This window comes from Myotis daubentonii, chromosome 15 (assembly GCF_963259705.1).
Source record: "Myotis daubentonii chromosome 15, mMyoDau2.1, whole genome shotgun sequence".
Lineage (NCBI taxonomy): Eukaryota > Metazoa > Chordata > Mammalia > Chiroptera > Vespertilionidae > Myotis > Myotis daubentonii.
In genome coordinates, this window is record NC_081854.1 from 604,105 (window position 1) to 627,831 (window position 23,727).

A 23,727-nucleotide genomic window follows, 5' to 3' on the forward strand; every position below is an offset into this window, starting at 1 on the left:
GTCAGGCCTATTTTTCTAACAAACACATGTATATACTGAGTGGGAGATTATTATGACCACCCCATCAGTACAATGAAGTGAATTAGTTATGCAAAAAATCTACATATATAAAGAGCCAAGGGCTATCACAACCGAACAACCAAACGGACGACTGAACAGGCTGAGTGGGGTGACAAGGCCAGCAGGGGGGTTAGTGAGGGATGACAGACTGAACAGAAGGCTGTGTGGGGCGACCTGGCCAGCAGGGCGGGGCAGTGAGGTGTAACCAGGTCGGCAGATGGGGTCAGTTAGGGGTGAACAGGTTGACAGAGGGGCCAGGAAGGGTGACCAAGCTTGTGGAGGGGCTGTTGGGGGTTACCAGGCTAGCAGGAGGGGTGCAAATTGGGGTGACCAGGCCAGCAGAAAGAGACAGTGAGGGGTGACCAGGTTGGTGGGGGGAGCAGTTGGAGGCGACCAAGCCAGCAGAGGGTGGAAGTGAGGGATGACCAGGATGGCAAGGGGGACAGTTGGGGGCAACCAGGCTGGTGGGGGGCAGTTGGGGATAACTGGGCCTGTAGGGTTTGAAATAATGCGTGATCAGGCTGGTGGGGGCAGCTAGGGGCAACCAGGCTGGCAGAAGGGGGCTGTTGTGGGCGGCTATGCTTGCCAGTGGGAGTTGTGGGTGACCAGGCCAGCGGATGAGGGGCAGTTGGGGGCGACCAGACCAGCAGGCAGTGGCGGTTAAGGGTGATCAGGCTAGCAGGGGGGTCAGTAGGGGCTATCAGGCAGGGAGGCAGGTGAGCATTTAGGAGCCAGCGGTCCCAGATTGTGAGAGGGATATCCAACTGGCCAGGCACCCCAGTGGGGACCCCCATCCTTCAGGGGCTGTGGCCAGCCTCCAAACAGCCATTAGCCCCACCCCCATGCTGGCCAGGCACCCCCGTGGGGACCCCCACCCTGAAGAGGCTGTGGCCAGCTTGCAAACAGCCATCAGCCCCTCACCCAGGCTGGCCACACCCTCATGGGGTAAGGGTCCCCACGGATGGTCTTGGCCAGCCTGCAAACAGGGATGTCTGATTGCCAGCTTAGGCCCAATCCCCCGGGGAGCAGGCCTAAGCCAGCAGGTGGTTATCCCCTGAAGGGTCCCAGACTGCCTGCGAGAGGGCACAGGCCGGGCTGAGTGACACCCACTTGAGTGCACAATTTTTTGTGCCCTGGGCCTCTAGTAATAATAAAACCTTGACAGTATTTGCTTAGGAAGTTTTCAGTATTCTGTATTTTTGGAAGTGTCAATGATGTACTGATGGGGAGGTCATAGTAATGTGGCCACTCAGTGGATATTGATCTCAGGGTGGAAGGGAGAGGGAGAGATAGAAACATCAATGAGAGAGGATCATGGAGTGGCTGCCTCCCACAGGCCACCCCTGGGGATGGAGCCCACAACCTGGGCATCAGCACTGCCCAGGCAAGACTGTCAGTTTGAAGGGCTTTCACTGGTGCCCACTCAAGCCGCTGAGGTAAGCAAGCGACTCTTTGCCATCAGCAGGTCACTGTATTGGCAGCAGCACCAACCCAGTCACGGAAAATCAGGGAAGAACACATCATAAACCTAAAGCTGCCCCCATGTGTTGTACACGTGGTGCCAGAGTGACTGAGGGTACAGGCCCCCCTGGAGGGAGGAGTGCACCTGCTGACAGGGGTGGGACTTGGCTGAGCCCGATTCCTTAACAAGGAAGGGGTGGGGCTGAGAGCCTGTACCGGGTGTGAGAGCTGAGTCTGGGCCTCTCCGTTCCACAGTCGCTGCAATGATGTGGCCCCTGGAAATAAATGGCTGTTGGGGCGAGCTTTTGTTCAACACGCAGCTCCTATATGATGACAAATGAAAATGAACCACTTATTTCTATTATTGCCGATCCACATTTCTAAAAAGTATTGTGTTCCCATCGGCCTAGTTACAGAAATGTGGTCCGTTCCTTTCAGGTCCAACACATACATTTTATTTTGTGGAGTCTCCCCTAGAGAGCCCAGATCAGGAATTCTCCTCCCCCTCCCTCCCCGGGGGCGGGAGGCGGGCCTGTCAGTCTGTCCCCGTGAACCCGGCCTCTGCTCCTGTCTCCTCCCCCAGCGCCCCTGGGAGCGCCCCATCACCTTGTTCCCCAAGTTCCTGGGCTGGAAAGCCAGCCCTCTGCTGGGCGGTTGAGAAAACTACATTACCCAGAAAGCAATGCGCCCACGTAGGGCGTTTTGGTGTCAGTGCATCCGGTTAGGGCGGGACTTCCGGAGTCTTCCTCCCGGTGGACATTTTGACTTTTTCTCCGGCTCCCGGGCTTCTGCGCGCCCCTCGGGAGGAGGAGGACGGGACGGGGAGGCAGCGTCCCGCGGGGCAGGGTGTGTCTGAGCCTGTGGCGCCGCCACCTTCGATTTTGGGGCGTCCGAGGCTCCCCGACGCCTCTCCGCCGACAGAGTCCATCGGCCTCACCCCATCGGACCCTCCAGCCTCGGGGCGGCGCCGCTCGGGTCCCGCCGCCCAGGGCGCAGCGTCCAGCGCAGTGAGTCCCCGTGGGGCCCCGGGGTGTGAGGGGAGGGAGGGCGACGGGCTGCGGGGCCGCCGGGGAGGCCGTGGGGGGCAGAGCCGGGAGGGGGCACCCAGGCCTGGTTTGTGTCTAAAGGCGACAGAGAGGCCGAGCGGCGGGTCCGGGAGGAGGTTCACTTCCTGCTCAGGGCGCCGGGGCCGGGGGTAGCTGTGAATAAAGGGGGACCTTGAGCCCGAGGGAGGCGGGCATCACCCGCCCGGGGCGGGGCCAGGGCCCTGAGCAGCCGGAGCTCCTGGGTCCTGGGGTGGGTGCTCGGCCCTCAGCCCTTGAGTTCCCACCGGTTCCTGCGGGGGCAGAGCCGCCGGGGGGACGGGGCTGGGGGGCTCCTGTCAGGGCCTCACTCTCTGGTGGCCTCTGAGGTCGTGGGGTCCTGGGCCGTCGGCCCCTCTTCCCGCCCCGGGACCCGGGGACACTCAGCCCAGAGTCCTCAGTCCAGGTCAAGGGTCAGATGAGTGGCAGCTGATCAATGTTTCTAACTCTCTCCTCCTCTCCCTTCTTCTCTGTAAAAAGTCAATAAAATATATTTTAAAAAAAAAAGAAAAGGTGGGCTCTGGATAACTGAGATCTGATGTGGTTCTCAATAGGCGAGTTTGAAGGAAAAAACAAGTTGGGAAGGAGGCCTTCATAGCAGAACTGAAGGCTGTGCCTTGAATGTGGGCAATGAGAGTGAGGTTAGTAGTTGATACTGTTTGAACTTGCCATGCAGTCTCTGGAACACACATGCTGAGTAATGACTAACACCAGGGAGATGTCTATGGGAGCTGGGGCTACGGGAGTGCAGGTGTGAGAGAGGTGTGGGAGGAGTGATGTGCTGTGGGAGAGGGAGTGTGAAATCCTGGCCACAGATCCCTGATATTGCCATAGAAGTAATGAAGGTTGAGTTCATTTCTGGTGATAATTGGATGATACAACATGGGGAATTTTAGGGGAATTCCTGAAAAGACGGGTGTTGTGGCCCTTTATGCCATGTCTAGATTTTAGGTGTCATATAGGTGCACACCTGCCTGTGGTTGTTCGGCGAATACAGTGATCAATAGGAATGAGATACCATACATCAGTGTCATACATCAGTGTCACCTGGGCTTGGATGTCTCTACTGGCTTGGGGAAGGGAGAAGGGTAAGAGATAAACACATTACAGAGGGGGTGCATTAGAATGTTGCAAAGAGACTGAGTAGATAGCATCCCCTCCTCTTCATGGCCTGTATGTGTTGTCTTTAAGTTGTGACTCTGGGAATGAAGCTCCATTAGAGAAGTGGGGTAGGAAGAATTATGTGGAACAGGTAGCGCAAAGTGTTGCCCTCAGCACCCTAGGACTGGAATCGAAAGGGTGACGAGGAATGCTGTGTTTTTCTAGGTCTTGGAGGGAGAACGTGTGTGACAACAAGGATATTGCCCCACAAGACTAGTGTCAAATCACTCACATTACTCTTTATGGTCAACAGTTATCTGTGCCCTGTGTTGGCGACACCCATTGCGTTGACCCTAAATGTGAGGCCCTGAGGTCAGGTATCATCAATCTGGGCATCCTGCTCTATTGCTGGGGGAAGACGCAGTATGAGTAGGAATATGAGGAGAGAGTGACTCTGATGGATGCAAGGCCTGCTGTTTTCTGTGATGTGGGAGTGGATATGGGGAATGGGAAGTATGACTAAAGCAAAAGCCTAGGAGAGAAGCTGATCATGGACTGAACTGTCCCCATCACGACAGGATATGGACTTTGAGGACGTGGCCATTGTCTTCTCTCAGGAGGAGTGGGCACTCCTTGGCGAGGCGCAGAGAATTCTGTACTGCGAGGTGATGCTGGAAGTGTTTGCGCTCGTCTCATCTGTAGGTAAGAGCTTCACATGGTCCCAGGGTCGTGAGATGATGCCCTTTCTTCCTTTATTCTCAAAACATAGCTTTCTCCCTCCCACGGGCAGACCACGGGTTCTGCTAATTTCCGCCACTGCCTTGTGAAATGTGCTGTGCCTGCCAGTGCTGAGCTGTGTGGAGAGCCCTGATCAATAGGCTCCAGGAACATCCCTGACACCCACTGTCTCAAAAAGTGCAGAAAGTGTCTTGGAGTCTTACAGGCAGCTTAATGGGTCCCACCTTCCTCTTCCTCTCTCTGGGAGGATGACAATACCCACATTTATTCCCTTCTTCCCCCTTCCTCTAGGAAAGGTGCTTTCTGACAGCCTGTGCCAGGTTATGTTCCTCACTTCCATGAGCCATGGGCTCTTCTTGTAAGACTCTTCTCCAGTTGTTGTTTGTAATGTTACCTTAGTTGAGTACTATTGTGGGCCAAATTGCTCTGAGCCAGAGCTGGCTGCTCTCCTCCGTTGTCTTTCATTAATACTTGGAATAGTTAGGGTTTATGCATCGGTAGAGTAGAAGATCAGGGAGAAACCTGGTTTCCTCACAGGGTGACATGCCTGAGGTTCTCAGACGAGGTCTGGCCATGCTGAGTGACAGCTGGGGGGAAGGTATGACATAGTGGTGGTCAGATGGTACCAGGAACCAGCTAATTTCCAACAGTGTTTACGGGCAGGTGGCACTGGCTTTCCCCCATTTCTACCCTCTCTTTCCCATACTTGACACTTTGCTGACTTGCATTTCATCTGTGACTTTCTGGCTTTTGGCACCTTCACCTTTGTCACCTTTTTGCATCACCTGCTCCTCTGCACTGCACCCTGTCCAGTATTCTCCTACATGGACATGCACATGTGATATGAGTTGCACATACATCCTTAAGTAGTCCTCAAACACCTGCTATTTGTTTATTGAATTTTACTTGGAAGAAGGCATAACCAACCTTCTGCAAAGCTTGCCCCTGCCATCAGCAGACCAGCCCTGCTCAGCACTGCTAGCAGGATACTGAGCTTGAGATCCATCTTCTCTTCCATGTGGTCCTTGCCATGAATGGGTCATATTTCTGGAGAGGACTTTGATTTTTTGCGACCTTCACAGAAGCTTCTTATTAATCCTTCCTGCACCTCTCTTATTTTTAGACAATTCCATGAAACCCATGTATTATGTGCAAAGCACATTTGCAATGGAACTTCCCCTGTCACCACAGATAACAATCAGTTCCTTCACATTTCTCTTTTTCCAGGTTGTTGGCATAAAACGGATGATGAGGAGGTCTGTTCTGAGCAGAGCATATCTGTTCAAGGAGAGTCACAGGTCAGGGCCCCTAAGACAGCCTCAGCAACCCAGAGGACCCATCTGTGCGAGCGGTGTGTCTCAGTGATCAAAGACATTCTGCACCTGACTGAGTCACAAACAGCAGACTTTGAGCAGAAAGCCTTCTTCAGTGACACACGTGTGAGAGACTTCTGTTTCAGTGCAAACCCTCACCAGCAACAGAGGGAAGCCAGTGGAGAAAAGCCCTGGAAAGAAACTGTGGACAGGGCCTCGTTTGTGACCAGGTGCAGCTTCTACTTACCTTGGGTGCCTTTAAGCATTAGGGAGGCTGGGGAAGACTTCCCAGCCACGTCAGAGCTTCTCCAGCCCCAGGCCCATCTCGACACTGAGGAGCCGCACAGTGGCAGTGAGATTTCACAGGAATATCTTGGTGGAAAAAGTCTTCACCAGACTTGTGACTATGAAATATCTGGCAGCAACAACCAGAGAGTTGTTCACCATCAGGGTGCCTGCGCTGAAAAAATGAAATATGAGTGTGACAGACGTGGAAATGTTTTTAAACAAAACATTCATCTCATTCAACATAGAATAATTCACACTGGAGAAAAGCCCTATGAGTGTGCTGATTGTGGGAAGTTCTTTGGACAAAGGTCCAATTTCATTTCACACCACAGAGTTCACACTGGAGAAAAACCCTATGAGTGTACTGATTGTGGGAAATCTTTTAGGAGAAATAATAACCTCCTTAACCACAAGAGAGTTCACACTGGAGAAAAGCCCTATGAGTGTGCTGATTGCGGGAAATCTTTTACGAGAAATAATAACCTCCGAAACCACAGGACAGTTCACACTGGAGAAAAACCCTATGAGTGTACGGATTGTGGGAAATCTTTTAGGAGAAATAATAACCTCCTAAACCACAAGACAGTTCACACTGGAGAAAAACCCTATGAGTGTACTGATTGTGGAAAATCTTTTAGGAATAGTAGTACACTCCTTAACCACAAGACAGTTCACACTGGAGAAAAGCCATATGAGTGTACTGATTGTGGGAAGTTCTTCAAGAGAAGCTTACACCTCTCTGAACACAAGAGAATTCACAGTGGTGAAAAACCTTTTGAATGCAGTGATTGTGGGAAGTTCTTCAGACTAAAGGGGCACCTCATTAAACACCATAGAATTCATACCGGAGAGAAGCCGTATGAGTGTAGTGAGTGTGGAAAGTCCTTTAGACAAAGACGTTCGCTCATGGACCACCACACAAGTCACACTGGGGAAAAGCCCTACGAGTGTAATGAGTGTGGAAAGTCCTTTAGACAAAGACGTTCGCTCATGGACCACCACAGAAGTCACACTGGAGAAAAGCCTCATGGGTGTAGTACATGTGGGAAATGTTTTAGCAGCAAACCGAGCCTTGTCAGACATCTGAGAGTGCACATTGGGGGAAACCCTTTCATGTGAAGGGGATGTTTTATCTTCCTCACTCTACAACACTGCAGGAGACCTAAATCCATTTACCTGAATATGAACGCCCTTTATCTGAACATACACTGTGCGAAATTGCTCATACGTTTGAGATACAAGTGAGGCCTGAAGGAGCTGCATTGCACTTGCTAACTCGCAGAGCACTTCTACCTCATTGATGTCACTGCGAGTATTTGTGGCTGAAGTGACCTCCTCTACCACCTGGCTCACCTGAACAGTGTGCACCGGTCAGCACCCCTGGTGCTCACGGAAAAGGAATTCTGTGTTCTCCCTTGTGCCTAAGTGAATTATGAACACTCTGAGCTCTTGGCAGGATCTTCAACCCCTAATCTCTGACTAGGAAATGCACCTGACCCAGGATTCGTCCAGAGCCCCCATTCACAGCTAAGAAGTGCTGCCTCTTTCAGGGACATTGTGGTTCTCACCTTCTGCTGTGATAAGTTGTTATAAATTTATCATGCTCTGGTATATGGTGTTTTTGTGATTGTGATTTTTCTTTTGTACCTTTAGTTTTGTTGGTTCTGTCCACTGTCTGGGTTAATTTGAAAGTACAATTTGCGATCTGTCAGCATGTAGAGTTAACAGATATTGTGGAGATCTCAAACTCTCTGTGCTTCAGAAAGGATAGCTTGATGGCAGAAAAGCCTTCTCTGTCCAATTTTCTTTGCATTACTACCCAAGGCCTTGAAATAAAGACCGCATGACTTTGTGGTTGTATTTTGCAGGTTTGATCCCCAGCCCACCATTTCGGCTGGTGTGGGAGGCATCCAGTCATTGTGTTTCTCTCTCTCTCTCATCCCCCTCCCACTCTCTCTCTAAAAAAAAAAAAAAAAAAAAAAGATTATCTACCCTTCTCCCTTCTTGCTAAGATGAGGCTGTGCCTGCACAGCCCACTTTCCCTTATTGTTTCCTGCCTTTGCCTGGGATGTTCCCCCTGCAGCTGGGCACGCTGTGTCCTGCCCAGGAGCTGGCAGAGAGGAGCCCGAGGCAGGCCCCTGGGAGGGATTGGGGTTCAGTGTCCGCCCGAGAGGAGCTTCCAGGGCTCTGCTGTCTCCATCCAGTCTCTCCAGCCTGCTCTGCCCGTCCCCAGGCCCCTGGCCCGCTGCATCTGAATCTACTTTCTCTGGGAGATGCCCCATGATGCTTTGGGCCCCACATCAGTTCCCCTTAGGAAAAGTCTTCCTCTGAGTTCCCCTTAGGAAAAGTCTTCCTCTGGCCAGCTCACATACACCCCTGAGACCCGCTGGTGTTCTTTGAGTCTATTTTTGCATTTTTGGGGTAATTTTCTACTTTTTTTTTTTTTTTTTTAAATATATTTTATTGATTTTTTTACAGAGAGGAAGGGAGAGAGATAGAGAGTTAGAAACATCAATGAGAGAGAAACATCGACCAGCTGCCTCCTGCACATCTCCCACTGGGGATGTGCCCACAACCCAGGTACATGCCCTTGACCGGAATCGAACCCGGGACCCTTCAGTCCGCAGGCCGACACTCTATCCACTGAGCCAAACCGGTTTCGGCTAATTTTCTACTTTGAATTTATTAAAAATAAAGCACATGCCCTCCTCACCTTCACTGCCCTGCAGTCCTAGATGTCACATGGGTTTTCCAGGAATTGGTTCTGTGTATTTTCAACGCTGAGAACATTCTGCAATGCAAGCGTTCCCAGCAGGACAGGGTTGGTCTCAACATGATACCACACTGGGGGGGTGGGGGTGGTGCATTCTGGTTGGTGTGCCCACCTCCCTAATTCTGGCCTGTGCAGAGCAAACCCATCCCTTGTAGTCAGGTGATGGACCCTGGGCTCTGGGGGACCGTGTGATGCTGGGGTGTGTGGTTGTTGGAGTTGTGAGGTTGGGGGCCTTGGACAGGTTGGTGAGGGAGTTTCCTACCGGCACATGGGGCAGGGTCCTTGAGCGGGAGGGCTGAGGGGTGGCCCTAGTGATGAGAACTTTTCTCAGGCTGGATGGTTGTTCTAGTGAAGAACAGCTCACAAGCAAGGGGGCAGGTAGCTGTGATAGGAGCTCAGGGGAAAAGTGAGGCCAGGGGTGGTCAGTGTTGTCTCCCTGAGGAAGTGTGGGAAGGGGTGACAGACTCCAGATGGCAGCCTGTGGGGAGCCTGCCCTGAGCATTTCCGAGGTCACATTGGCTGGTGTGGACGACCTGGATCAGAACAACATTCGCAATGGTCAGGGAGTGACTGGGATCCTAGTGCCACATGCTGGGCTAGATTGCTAATTTACCCAAAGGGCCATGCGCTAAGGATGACTGGGCTTAGCCAATGAAAGCCCAGGAGGGGCGCATTATCCCTGTGCTCACTGGTTGGAGCTTGACGCCCAGCGTCTTTCTCCTGGTGGTGAATTTGGCCTTTGCAGTGTGTTCACAGCATCAGGGGCTCCAGTGCTGGGTCACCTGGCGTCAGAGCAGCGTCCCTGCTGGCCAGGGTGTCTCTGAGGCTGGCTGAGTCACAACAGGCTGTGACTGTGTCCTCCCTGCCTCCCCGACGCCTCTCTGCTTCCAGAGTTCAACCGGCCTCACCTCATTCGCCCTCCCGCCTGGGGGGTGGGTGCCTGTCCCGCCTGCAGCCCAGGTCTCAGTGCCCGAACAGTGAGTGGCTTCAGGGTGCCACATGGTGGGAGAGGGTGACAGGCTGAAAAGCCACCGTGTGAGTCCGTGGGGTGTGACTGAGGAGGGAGGATGGGGAAACCCAGGTCCGTCTCATCCCGAAAGGCGACAAAGAGGAAGCAAAGTTTTGTGTGAGGAGTTTTCCTTCCGTTTTCAGGGAGCTGCTGCCATCCATGGCTTTGAACCAAAGAGGGACATAGTGTGAGTTAGGGTTCTAGCCTTTTCTCAGAACTGCCCAGAGGAACAGACTAGAAGGGAGAGGCCAGCAGGAGGGCGGGAAGGAGGGCCCTGTAGGTGATGAGGTCACTGGCAGGTGCGCACTGGCCTGAGCCCCGAGGGAGGCGGGCATCACCCGCCCGGGGCGGGCCAGGGCCCTGAGCAGCTGGAGCCCCTGGGTCCTGGGGTGGGTGCCCGGCCCTCATCAGCCCGTTAATTCCCACAGGATCCTGCGGGTGCAGAGCCATTGAAGGGACTGGGCAGTGGAGGTGACTTCAGGGCCTCACCCTCTGGTGGCCTCTGAGGTCGTGGTGCTCGTGGGGCCGTCGGCCCCTCCTCCTGCCCTGGGACCCGGGGACACTCAGCCCGGACACCTGAGTCATGTGGGTGTGGACACTGAGGGCGCCAGCTCCCCTCCTGCAGGTGCTGGGCGGCCTCCTCTGGCGGAAAGCCTTGCGGGGGCAGCTGAGCTGGGCGGAGGGTTAGCACCTGGCAACACAAGGTCCTGGCAAAGGTCAGGCTCCGACCCGCCTCGCGCCCTGGGCCCCCTCCCCAGGCCCCGCCTGGGCAGCAGCCAGGAGAGCACCCAGCTCCCAGCTCCGACCCCGCCGCGGGCCTGGACACCTGCCGGCCCTTCGCTCCCACAAAAACTCTTTGCGTTGATTTGAGAGAGAAGAAGGGGAGGAGAGATGAAACGACTGGAGATGGGGGCGGGTCACTGGTTGGCGGCCTCCTGCGCGGCCGCCGACCCCTGGACACTGTGCCTGCGCCCCGTGCACGGGCCTGACCAGCAATGGAACTTGCTCTCCCGGTTCATCGGTCAGCGTCCACCACTGAGCAGCGCCTGCTGAGCCCTATTGTATATTTGTAATAAAATGTGTATTCTTTTTATTGTTGATGGTGTTGAGATGTCTCCCATTCCCTGTGCATATGTTCTTTGGGGGTCTCTCCCTGTCCCCCCTCCCCTGGGGGGGGGCTGTCCGTCTGTCCCCGTGAACCCGGCCTCTGGTCCCATCTGCTCCCCCTGCGCCACTGGCAGCGCCACGTCCCCTTCACTCACCAAGGTCACGGCCAGGGCTGCGGGAGAAAACTACATCACCCAGAAACCACTGCGCCGGCTTCCGCTGAGATAGGCGCGTTTCGATTCCTGCACTTTCGGTTAGGGCGGGACTTCCGGTGTCGTCCTCGGGGCGGTCTTTGTGAGTTGTGGCTTCCGGTAACGGACCTGAAGGATTCAGCGCGCGGCTGAGCGTTGGTGGCGCGAAGGAGGAGGCGAGGGAGTCAGGGTCCCCGCTGCGCAGGGCGGGCCTGAGGCCGGTTGAGCCCCAACACCCGGGATTGGGGTCCCCGAGCCTCCCCGACTCCTCTCCGCCGACAGAGGCCCCTCAGTCTCACCCATCGGACCCTCCAGCCTCGGGGCCGGCGCCGCTCGGGTCCCGCCGCCCAGGGCGCAGCGTCCAGCGCAGTGAGTCCTCGTGGGGGACCCGGGGTGTGAGGGGAGGGCGGGCGCCGGGGCCGTGGGTGGTTGTGAGGGAGCTTGTGTGAGGCGGGGTTCCCAGGAAGAACAGTCTAGAAGGGAGAGGCCAGCAGCAGGGGCGGGAAGGAGGACCCTGTAGGTGATGGGGTCACTGGCAGGTGCGCACTGGACTGAGCCCCGAGGGAGGCGGGCATCACCCGCCCGGGGCGGGGCCAGAGCCCTGAGCAGCCGGAGCCCCTGGGTCCTGGGGTGGGTGCCCGGCCCTCAGCCCTTGAGTTCCCACCGGTTCCTGCGGGGGCAGAGCCGCGGGGGGACGGGGCTGGGGGGCTCCTGTCAGGGCCTCACTCTCTGGTGGCCTCTGAGGTCCTGGGGTCCTGGGCCGTCGGCCCCTCTTCCCGCCCCGGCCCCGGGGACACTCAGCCCAGAGTCCTCAGTCCAGGTCAAGGGTCAGATGAGTGGCAGCTGGTCTTGGCAGCCAGTGGAATTCTGGGTGACAGGTCCTTCCGTGCACGGGCTCCAGAATGTGCAAAGGCTGGGAGCGAAGACTCAGGTGATTCAGGGACGAGCAGGGGTCCATTTTGTGAGAACAGGAACTGGAAACAGTGGGACAGGAACCAAGTGCAGAGGGGCTTTGTGACCACGTGGGTTTCTGTTCTGCTGGTGATGGGGTCATTGGGGTCACGGGAGCAGTAGAGCAGGCGAGCTGTCCCAGGTCTCATTAGATTCCCTGTGGCTGCAGCCTGATGCACAGGATGGGTGTGAGGGCGGTGGTAGGAGGCCCAGGACGGAGGCTGCTGTGATAGTGCTGGTGAGTGTGAGGGTACCTGGAGCACAGTGGTGGTTGTGGGTGTGGAGGAAGCAGTTGCATATGGATCAGGGTTTTAGCTGTGGCCACCTGGATTTCCTAATTTTGGGGATTGGAGAGAGGTAAGAATCAGAAATGGCCAAAACTGGTTTGGCTCAGTGGATGGAGCGTCGGCCTGCGGACTGAGGGGTCCCGGGTTCGATTCCCGTCAAGGGCATGTATCTTGGTTGTGGGCACATCCCCAGTAGGAGATGTGCAGGGGGCAGTGATCGATGTTTCTCTCTCATTGATGTTTCTAACTCTCTATCTCTCTCCCTTCCTCTCTGTAAAAAATCAATAAAATATATTTAAAAAAAAAAAGAATCAGAAATGATGTGAAGGTTTGGATATAGCAGCTGATGTTATGAAAGCACCATCAACTGAGATGGGGAAATTCATAGTGGGAATAGTAATGTCCATGAGGAACATAAAATCTTTTATGTTTTCCTGTTAAGTTATGAGGTATTTCAGAGACCAGTCAATGACCATCTGGAACTGTGACGAGGAGTTCAAGATGAAATCTACTTAAAAAAAATAGTAGATAGTATGGTCCAGAGAGGATTTCTGGATCACTGCTGATTTTATTATTGGAGGTAGAAGAGTAATTCCAAAAAGGTGAGACTGTGGCTGGTGCATATTTACTTTTAAACACTCACCCGGATTTCTTGTGACCCTTTGTGTAGCCTGGTGTGTTGCATCCGGTTTGATTGATTTGCCCATGGGCATGAGTGGGCATCTGTGAGACTCACTGGGCATGAGGTAGAGGTCCATAGGCTGTGAGCGGAGAAGGGACATCAGGTGCAGCAGCAGTAGAGGTGGTCCCTGGGTAACTGAGATCTGATGCGGTTCTCAATCGGTGAGGTGGAAGGGAAAAGCAAGTTGGGAGGGAGGCCTTGATAGCAGAACTGAAGGCAGGGTCTTGGGTGTGGGCAATCAGAGTCAGGTTAGTAGTTGATACTGTTTGAACTTGCCTTGCAGTCTCTGGAACACACATGCTGAGTAATGACTAAGACCAGGGAGATGTCTGTGGGCGCTGGGGCCATAGCACTGAATGTGTGAGAGAGGTGTGGGGGAAGGAGTGATGGCCCTTGGAGAGGGAGTGTGAATTCCGGGCCACACATCCTTGATGTTGACATAGAAGGAATGAAGGTTGAGCCCATTTCTGGTGATAACTGGATGATACATCATGGGGAATTTTGGAGTAATTCCGGAAAAGGTGGGTGTTGTGGCGCTTCATGCCAGCTGCAGAATTTAGGTGTCATATAGGTGCACACCTGCCTCTTGTTGTTTGGCGGGTACAGTGATCCATGGGAATGGGATAGCAGACGTCAGTGTCACCTCGGCTTGAAAATCTCTACTGGCTTGGGGATGGGAGAAGGGTAATACATACAGAGGAGGTGAGTTAGAATGTTGGAAAGAAGGTGATTAGATAACATCCCTTCCTCTTGATGGCATATATGTGTTGTCTTTGAAGTTGTGACTCTGGGAATGAAGCTATATGAGAGAGGTGGGATAGGAAGAATTATGTGGAACAGGTAGCGCAAAGTGTTGGCCTCAGCACACTAGGATTGGAATCGAAAGGGTGACGACTGATGCCATGTTTTTCAGGGTCTTGGAGAATGTGTGGGACCACAAGGATATTGCCCCAGTACTGTGGTTGGAAAACTGCAGCCTGTGCGCCACATATGGCTCTTATGCCCCTTGAGTGTGGCTTTTCCACAAAACACCACATACGGGCACAAATACAGTGTGATTGAATCTTCGTGGGGCGGGAAGGAGGACCCTGTAGGTGATGAGGTCCCCAGGAGGACTCCAGGTCTCCAGGAGGACTCACTGCGCTGGACGCTGCAAAGATTTACTGCGTGATTGACCTGCGCAGAAGTCAGTTTTCAAGAAGTACTTGTTGATATTTGGCTGTGTTGACTAATGAGTTTGCTCACCACTGCCCCCAGAAAACCAGTGTCAAATCACTCACATCTCTCTTTATGGCCAACATTTATCTGTGCCCTGTGTTGGGACACCCATTGTGTTGACCCTAAATGTGAGGCCCTGAGGTCAGGTATCATCAGTCTGGGCAGCTGCTCTATTGCTGTGGGAAGATACAGTATCAGTAGGAATATAAGGAGAGAGTGACTCTGATGGATGCAAGGCCTGCTGTTTTCTGAGATGATGGGAGAGGGAGGAGATGGGTATGGAGAGTGGGAGGTATGATAGAAGTAAAGCCTAGGAGAGAAGCTGATCATGGACTGAACTGTCCTCCTTATGACAGGATATGAACTTCGAGGACGTGGCCATTGCCTTCTCCCAGGAGGAGTGGGGGCTCCTTGATGAGGCTCAGAGACTTCTGTACTGCGACGTGATGCTGGAAGTGTTTGTACTTGTCTCATCTGTAGGTAAGACCTTCTCATATGCTCTAGTGTTCCCATGTGATGTCCTTTCTTCCTTTATTCTCAAAACATAGCTTTCTCTCTCCCACAGGCAGACAGCCAGGCCTAGCATTCTGCTGATTTCTGCCTCTGCCTTTTCAAACATGCTGTGGCTGCCTATGCTGAGCTGTGTGGAGGGTCTTGACCAATGGACTCCATGAACATCCCTGACATGTTGCCCCAAAAAGTGCAGAAAGTGTCTTGGAGTCTTACAGGCAGCTTAATGGGTCCCACCTTCCTCTTCCTCTCCGTGGGAGGGTCACAATACCCACATTTATTCCCTTCTTCCCCCTTCCTCTAGGGAAGGTGCTTTCTGACAGCCTGTGCCAGGTTATGTTCTTCACTTCCATGAACCAAGGGCTATTGTAAAACCCTTCTCCAGTTGTTGTTTGTAATATTACCTTAGCTGATTACTAGGCCAGAGCTGGCTGCTCACCTCCGTTGTCTTTCATTAATACTTGGAATAATTAGGGTTTATGCATTGGTAGAGTAGATGATCAGGGAGAAGCCTGGTTATCTCAGAGGGTGAATATGCAAGATGGTGTCAGAATTGGTCTGGCCCTGCTGAGTGACAACTGGGGGGAAGGTATGACATAATGGTGATGGTCAGATGGTACCAGGAACCAGGGAATTTCCAACAGTGTTTAGTGGCAGGTGACACTGGCTACCCCCCATTTCTACCCTCTCTTTCCTATACTTGACACTTTGCTGACTTCCATTTCATCTGTGACTTCCTAGCATTTGGCACCTTCACCTTTGTTATTTTTTTGCATGACCTGTCCCTCTGCATTGCTCCCTGTGCAATATTCTCCTACAGGTACCTGCACATGTGTTATGAGGTGCACATACATGCTTAAGTGCTCAAACATGTGGTACTTGTTTATTGGATTTACTTGGAATAAGGCATAACCAACCTTCCACACAGCTTGCCCAGCTTGTCATCAGCAGACCAGCCCTGCTGAGCACTGTTAACAGAGAACTGAGTGGGGAGCATCTTCTCTTCACATTGTCCTTGCCATGTGTGTGTCATGTTTCTGGTGAGGTCTTCCCTGTTTAGTCACCTTCAGAGGCCAGACCTTCACAGCAGCTTCTTATTAATCCTTCCTGCACATCTCCTATTTTCTGAGAATTGCATAGAACCCATGTATTACGTGCAAAACACTTTACCAATGGAACTTCCCCTGTCACCACCCTCAACAATCAGTTCCTCCTCAATTCTCTCTTTTCAGGTTGTTGGCATAAAACGTATGATGAGGAGGTCTTTCCTGAGCGGAGAATATCTGTTCAAGGAGAATCACAGGTCAGGGCTTCTGAGACAGCTCCAGCAACCCAGAGGACCCTTCTGTGTAACCAGTGTGTCTCGGTGTTAAAAAATATTGTGCACCTGACGGAGTCACAAGGAGCAGACTATGAGCAGAAAGCCTTCTTCAGTGACGCATGTGAGAGAGACTTCTGTTTCAATGTAGACTCTCACCAGCAACAGAGGGATTCCACTAGAGAGAAACTCTGGAAAGAAGACATGGACAGGGTCTCGTTTGTGACCAGGTGCGGCTTCTCCTTAACTTGGGTGCCTTCAGGCAGTAGGGAGGTTGGGAAAGTATTCGCAGCCATCTCAGAGCTTCTCCAGCACCAGGCCCCTCTCAACACTGAGGACCTACACAGTGGCAGTGAGATTTCACAGGAATATCTTGGTGGAAAGAGTGTTCAGCAGACCTGTAACTGTGAAAACTTTGGCAGCCAAAACCAGAAAGTTGTTCAGCATCAGGGTGCCTTCTCTGGAGAAGTGAAATATGAGTGTGACAAATGTGGGAAAGTTTTTAAACGAATCTTTCACCTCATTCGACATGGAAAGGTTCACACAAAAGAAAAGCCCTACGAGTGTATTGATTGTGGGAAGTCCTTTGGACAAAGGTCTGACCTCTCTTCACACCGCAGAGTTCACACTGGAGAAAAGCCCTATGAGTGTACTGATTGTGGAAAGTCCTTCAGGCAAAGTTCTCACATCACTGAGCACCGCTGTTTTCACACTGGAGAAAAACCCTATGCGTGTACTGATTGTGGGAAATCTTTTAGGAGAAATAGTAAGCTCCTTATCCACAAGAGAGTTCACACTGGAGAAAAACCCTATCAGTGTACTGATTGTGGAAAGTCCTTCGCGAGAAGCTGTCACCTCTCTGAACACAAGAGAATTCACAGTGGCAACAAACCTTTTGAATGTAGTGATTGTGGGAAGTTCTTTACACGAAAGGGGAACCTCATTCAACACCATAGAGTTCATACCGGAGAAAAGCCGTATGAATGTAGTGATTGTGGAAAGTCCTTTAGACAAATACGTTCTCTCATGGAGCACCACAGAAGTCACACTGGAGAAAGGCCCCATGAGTGTTATAAATGTGGGGAATGTTTTAGATGGCAGCCTAGCCTTGTTAGACATCTGAGAGCTCACACTGGAGAAAAGCCATATGAGTGTAGTGTTTGTGGAAAGTCCTTCAGGCAAAGCTTTCAGCTCACAGAACACCACCATGTTCACACTGGAGAAAAACCCCATGAGTGTGCTGACTGTGGGAAATCTTTTAGGAGCACTAATACTCTCCTTCACCACAAGAGAGTTCACACTGGAGAAAAGCCCTATGAGTGCACTGACTGTGGGAAGTCCTTCAGGAGAAGCTATGACCTCTCTGAACACAGGAGAATTCACACTGGTGAGAAACCTTTTGAATGTAGTGATTGTGGGAAGTTCTTTAGACGAAAGTCCAAGCTTATTGAACACCACAGAGTTCACACCGGAGCAAAGCCATATGAGTGTAGTGAGTGTGGAAAGTCCTTTAGTCAAAGACGTTCGCTCCTGGACCACCACAGAAGTCACACTGGAGAAAAGCCGTACGAGTGTAGTACATGTGGGAAATGTTTTAGCAGCAAACCTATTCTTGTCAGACATCTGAGAGTTCACATTGGAGCAGAGCCTTAAATGTGCAGGGGAAGTTTTATCTTCCTCACTCTACAGCACTGCAGGAGACTTACATCTATTTACCTGAGTATAAACCCTTGTTATCTGAACATACACTGTGTGAAATTCCTCACAAGTTTGAGGTAGAAGTGAGGCCTGGAAGAGCTGCATTGCACTTGCTAACTTCCCAGCATCCCTGCCTCATTGATGTCACTGCGAGGAATTGTGGCTGAAGTGACCTCCTCTACCACCTGGCTCACCTGAACAGTGTGCATCAGTCACCACCCCTGCGTGCTCAGGGAAAGGGAATTCTGTGTTCTTCCTTCTGCTTGAGAAATTTATGAATACTTTCAGCTCTTGACTGTATCTTCATTCTTTTCTCTCTGACCAGAGAATTGAACTGACCCAGGTTTCATCCAGAGCACCCATCCTCAGCTAAGAAGTGCTACCTCTCACAGGGACATTGTGGTTCTCACATTATGCTGTGGGGAATTGTTTCAGGTTTCAATTCACCATCCTGCTGTCCTTTACTCTGGTTTATGATCTTTTTTAAAGAGGTTTTTTTCTTTTGTACCTCTAATTCTGTTGGTTCTTTTAATTCCTTGGGATGATTGAAAGGAAAATAGTGCTTTGTCAGCAAGGAGAGGTGAACAGATATGGTGGGTCCCAAACTTTTTGTGCTTTGGTAGGCACAGCATGATATCAGAACAGCACTTGTTGTCCAATATTGGCCTATTTTATGTTGCTGAACAAGGCCCTGAGAGAAAGTGTGCATGACTTTGTGGTTCTAATTTGCAGCCTGGTGCCTGTATTATTGGTGGTGTCATGGTCACCCAGAAAAGGAGGCCTTTGTTGTGCCTCTGTGAACAATATGAAAAGTATTCTCTATTCACAGCATTTATTACATAATTCTCGGCAATGTTTCAGGGGATTCTTACCCACATACTGTAAAGGAGCCAGATAACATAATATATAAAATTTCATAGGCTGGTGCCATTGGTTTTAAGACACTGAGCATTAGATTGAACCACAATTAGGACAGAAACACTGTGTTCATAGTGAGTGGATAAGACTGGAGTAGATTACATGAAAAGTGCTTCTTCTCAATGTTATTCACAAATGGTCATTGGACTGTGGCTTGTGTGATCTTTGTGTACAGACATTCTCAGGACCTCCGTCACTGTCTCCTGTGGCTGAAATAAGTGGCAGAAAAAATAATGTGATAGTTGTTTGGATTCCCCTCACCCATCTAGGGGTTTGCTCAGCAGGCAAGACCTCCAAGCTAGAGGCAGGATAAGCCTGTAATCAGTCCCAGGATGTGTCTTTTGTGATTCCTTTTGCTTCTGATGGCAGTTGTCTTCAGTGCTTGACAATATTTGCTGCCAGTAAGTAGGCTTAAAGATGTCAATATGCAAAACTAAGAGTTTATTCTCATTTTTAAAAATAAGTATTTTATATATCCTTAAAATAATTTGTTGGCTCTTTAGAAAGAGAGGGAAGGAGGCAGAGAATGAGAAATGGCGATATGGAAAAGATGCAGCTAACAGCTGCCTCCTGCCCGCCACCTACAGGGCATCCAGGCAGGAATGGAACCCGTGACTTTCAGGGCAAGGGATGGTGCCCAACCAGCTGAGGCTCACTGACAGAGCTTGTTCCTGTAATATTAGTAATTCTTGTATCAATTTCCATACCAACAACTCTATACCTATTTGTGCCACATCCTATATATTCTTACTACTCTTTTATAATCTCCCTGCCTTTCTCAGCCCTCCATGCAGTCATGGATTTTCCTTCTTTTACAGTGGAATAGTTCTTATTTTTCATAATTTTGTAAGCAGTACAAGGTGTGTAGTCTTTAACAAATACTGGTTACCTCCATGCTACACAGTTATTTTGAGATTCAACACTAATGTTTATGTGGATAGTTACGTTTTTTTATTGCTGAGTAGTATTGTGCTCTATGGTACTGAATTTATCTACTGGTCTAAGTTTTGGTTATTTCCAGTTTTGGGGTTTTATAAATATTATCTTCAGTTTCTATAGAGACGTATGTTTTACTTCTCAAACTATTGCAGTGTAGGTGAATGTTTTACATTTAAAATATGGGGAACTGTGACCCAGAAGGGTCATTCTCTTTGCCTTCCCACTAACCCACTGTATATAAAAATTCAAGTTCTGCCCTGACCTGTTTGGCTCAGTGGATAGAGCGTCGGCCTGCGGACTCAAGGGTCCCGGGTTCGATTCCGGTCAAGGGCATGTACCTTGGTTGTGGGCACATCCCCAGTAGGGGATGTGCAGGAGGAAGCTGATCGGTGTTTCTCTCTCTTCAGTGTTTCTGACTCTCTGTCCCTCTCCCCTCCTCTCTGTAAAAAACCAATAAAATATATTTTTTTAAAAATTCCAGTTTTTCTGCTACCCTGTCAGCACATGCAGTGGTTAACCTTTTTAAATAGTAGCCCTGGAACCCATTTATGTAAGAAATTTTTATGGTGAGTGTTTTTCTCATGAGTTTATTTACACTGTCTTTATCTCTTTTGTTAAAATGTCAGCTCAGCATCTTTTCAAATTGTTTAAATAAATTTATTATTTTAAGCTGAAGAGGTTCTGTGTCGCATCTAACACATATGTTTGAATTTCACTCATGCCTGAATGACTCCATGACTTCTTTGCCATATGGAACCATAGGTTTTGAGTACTGGAAGCAAAGTTGTTTTTCCACAAATTTATCTATTTACTAGAGGCCCGGTGCACAAAAATTTATGCACTTGGGGGAAGTCTCTCAGCCAGGCCTGTGCCCTCTCACAGTCTAGGATCCCTCAGGGGATTACCACCTGCTGGCTTAGGCCTGCTCCCTGGGGGAATGGGCCTAAGCTGGCACTCAAACATGCCTCTGGCAGCCCGGGAGCCCTCAGGGGATATCCACTTGCCAGCGTGGAGCAGGACTAAGCTGCAGTCGGACATCCTTAGCACTGCTGAGGAGGCGGGAGAGGCTCCCACCACCACCACTGTACTGGCAGCTGGCAGCCTGGCTTGTGGCTGAGCAGAGCACCCCCTGTGGGAGTGCACTGACCACTAGGGGGCAGCTCCTGCATTGAGCATCTGCCCTTTGGTGGTCAGTGTGTGTCACAGTGACCAGTCATTCCCAGTCGTTCTGCTGTTTGGGCCAATTTGCATATTGGCCTTTTATTATATAGAAGTACCTGGCCAGCCTGGGTGAGGGGCTGATGGCTGTTTGCAGGCTGGCCACAACCCCTAGCCACCCAAGCTCCCAGTGGAGGCTGGCTGGAAGCAGGTGTCTGGGATTTGTTTATCTTCTATAATTGAAACTTTGTTGCCTTTAGCGGCGGCCATAGCCAGCTCAGGGCAGGCGGGAAGCTTGGCTTCCTCCATCGTTCAAGAAGGTAAGCCTCCTGCTTGCTCCAGCTCCGTGGCTGCCAGCCGCCATCTTGGTTGGGTTAAATTGCATATAGTTGCTCTGATTGGCTGGTGGGCGTGGCTGAGGGTGTGGCAAAGGTATGGTCAATTAGTGTCTTTGTCTTTTATTATTGTAGATTCATTCATTCAGTCATTCATTCATTTATAAAGAGCAGGATATTATTCAACAGGGAAGCAAAAAAGACAGCAGGAACATAATTTGTGCTTTCACTAGTGATATTGCTGGTGACCCGACCAGAAATCACACTAATGCAGTAACAGATGTGAGCCCAGAACTTACATCCAGATGGGGCCACTAGGTCCCCTTCAGCACCTTCCCGGGGTGCCACAGTCTACGCCATGTGGTTATGTCATCCTCACTAATGCCGTCACTTCTGCAGCATCTCACCCGCGGCCTACTATGCTGGGTGTGAGCTGCTTCAGCAGGAGGATCCTGAGCAGAGCATGACTCCTCTGCAGTCTCTGGTCCCCCAGAGAGACGTCGGGAGCTGTCTCTACTAGGGGCTCCAGACTCTTGTTGCCCATGAAGTGACCCATGGCTCAGAGGTTGCCCCGCGGGTACATGTGGATTTTGCCAGTACGGCTGCGGGGCTCCCTGAGATCCCAGATGAGTGAGGCTGCGCTGTCAGTAAGCAGAGGGAAGAGCAGGACACAGACAAGCCACTGAGTGCCCCCTGCCCGGAGGGCCATCACTGTCTCCTGGCCGCACCACAGAGCTGCAAGCTTTCCAGTGGCTCCCTATTTATTTTAAAATCTGTTTTTGCTTTTAGAGAGATGAAGGAAGACTGATAGAGAGATAAAAATATGTGAGTGGGGGAAATAATCCATTGGCTGCCTCTTGCAAGATCCACACTAGACATCCGAGCTCGAAACCCAGGCATGTGCCCTGACCGGAATTTGAACCAACAACCCCTTGGTCCCTGGTTACATGCTCAACAGCTGAGCTGTACTGGCTGGGTGTATTTTCTCAAATTTAATCCTAAAAGCCATTAAATCCCATTTGTAAGATACGCTATTGAGTTAATCTGCATTGCTAACATTCTTTTCTAAGTTTAAGTATTCAGTAGTACAATAAGACAAGGTTTGTAGTATTTGTCTGTTTCCCTGGTGTAAATACTCTCATCATTGTCAGCTGAACATGGGCATGATAAGATACTTCAGTAGCACATCATGATGTTTTATTTTCCAAATACTGATACAGTAGGAACAAATATGTGCAAGAATATTCATAATAAAATAGTAAAATAATTGGGAAGTAGCAAGTTTTAAACATTTAAAACTTTAAGTATAATTGACTTAAAATGTACATTTTAACTACATATATATGAATTTAAATACATTTCAATTGGTTTCAGAGAATAAGGGAGAGAAAAATAGAAAGTCACCGATGAGAGAGAACGATTTCAGAGAGAAAGGGAGAGGGGGAGAGAGAGAAACCACAATGATTAGAGAGAATCATTGATCAGCTGCCTCTTGCACGCCCCACAGTGGGGATGGAGCACACAACCTGGGCATGCGTTCTGACCAGGGAATCAAACTGTGACCTTGAAGAAACTGCTGTGGCACAGTGGATAGAGCGTCAGCCTGCGGACTGAAGGGTCCCGGGTTTGATTCCGGTCAAGGGCATATACCTGGGTTGCGGGCACAACCCCAGTAGGAGATGTGCAGGAGGCAGCTGATCGATGTTTCTCTCTCACCGATGTTTCTAACTCTCTATCTCTCTCCCTTCCTCTCTGTAAAAAATCAATAAAAGATATTTAAAAAAAAACAAAACTGTGACCTCCTGGTTCACAGGTCGATGCTCAACCACTGAGCCATGCAAGCCGGTCTCTTCTAAGCTTTTTTTTTTTTTTTTAAATATCTTTTATTGATTTTTTACAGAGAGGAAGGGAGAGAGATAGTTAGAAACATCCATGAGAGAGAAACATCAATCAGCTGCCTCCTGCACACCCCCTACTGGGGATGTGCCCACAACCAAGGTACATCCCCTTGACCGGAATCGAACCTGGGACCCTTTAGTCCGCAGGCCGACGCTCTATCCACTGAGCCAAACCGGCCAGGGCTCTTCTAAGCTTTTAACCTGACCTGCACCTGGGGCAGCACGGAGCAGCAGCAGCTCATCCGTGGCTGAGCCCCTGAACCTGCGCTCAAGGACCCCTTTTCTCTGATTGTCCAGAGAGCTAACCGCAGCCCCCCTTGGCTCCCTTATTTCCCACAGTGTTCCTAGAGCCCTGGGAGCCCTGCCTAGTCTCTGCTGCTGCTTGTTCTAGCCGAGGGCCTACAATTGTTTTCATCATCTCCAGCTTCATAAACGTGCTGGAAATCTCCTGAATTCACGATGTGAAATCTTTTCAGCATGAAGTCAAGAACTCCAACATTACAGGCCAACCTGAGGCCGACCTGGTCCAGGCTGCTTCCTGTTCCCCAACACAGTTATGCCTGGCACACCCTCTAAAAACACAGGCACGGGCATGGTTTTGCTTACAAGGGTTGGGAGAAAAAGTGACGGGCGAAACTCATTTTGGTTTTGTTGGGTCAATTTTAACACTTTTTTTAATATTGTTGACTATT

The 23,727-nt window shown here is 50.7% G+C and overlaps 2 protein-coding genes across 5 annotated transcripts in view; both read left to right on the forward strand.

The window, feature by feature from the left end:
• Positions 1-7,654, forward strand: part of LOC132216442 (zinc finger protein 551-like) — a 72,824-nt gene extending 65,170 nt beyond the window's left edge. For 3 of the 4 annotated variants that reach the window (XM_059665629.1, XM_059665632.1, XM_059665630.1), the window contains one exon: positions 5,670-7,654. In XM_059665629.1, the coding sequence (XP_059521612.1) occupies positions 5,670-7,162 (1,493 nt within the window). In that variant the 3' untranslated portion in view covers positions 7,163-7,654. Of the gene's footprint in view, positions 1-2,234; positions 2,529-4,282; positions 4,407-5,669 lie in introns of those variants that run through there. The other variant, XM_059665631.1, reaches the window with a different exon arrangement.
• LOC132216448 (zinc finger protein ZFP2-like) overlaps positions 1-20,311 on the forward strand; it is a 34,131-nt gene extending 13,820 nt beyond the window's left edge. Inside the window, exons 2-3 of the mRNA XM_059665647.1 lie at positions 14,618-14,741; positions 16,004-20,311. Coding sequence (XP_059521630.1) covers positions 14,621-14,741; positions 16,004-17,742 — 1,860 coding nt within the window. The 5' untranslated portion in view covers positions 14,618-14,620 and the 3' untranslated portion in view covers positions 17,743-20,311. The remainder of the gene's footprint in view (positions 1-14,617; positions 14,742-16,003) is intronic.
• Positions 20,312-23,727: the final 3,416 nt, after the last annotated feature.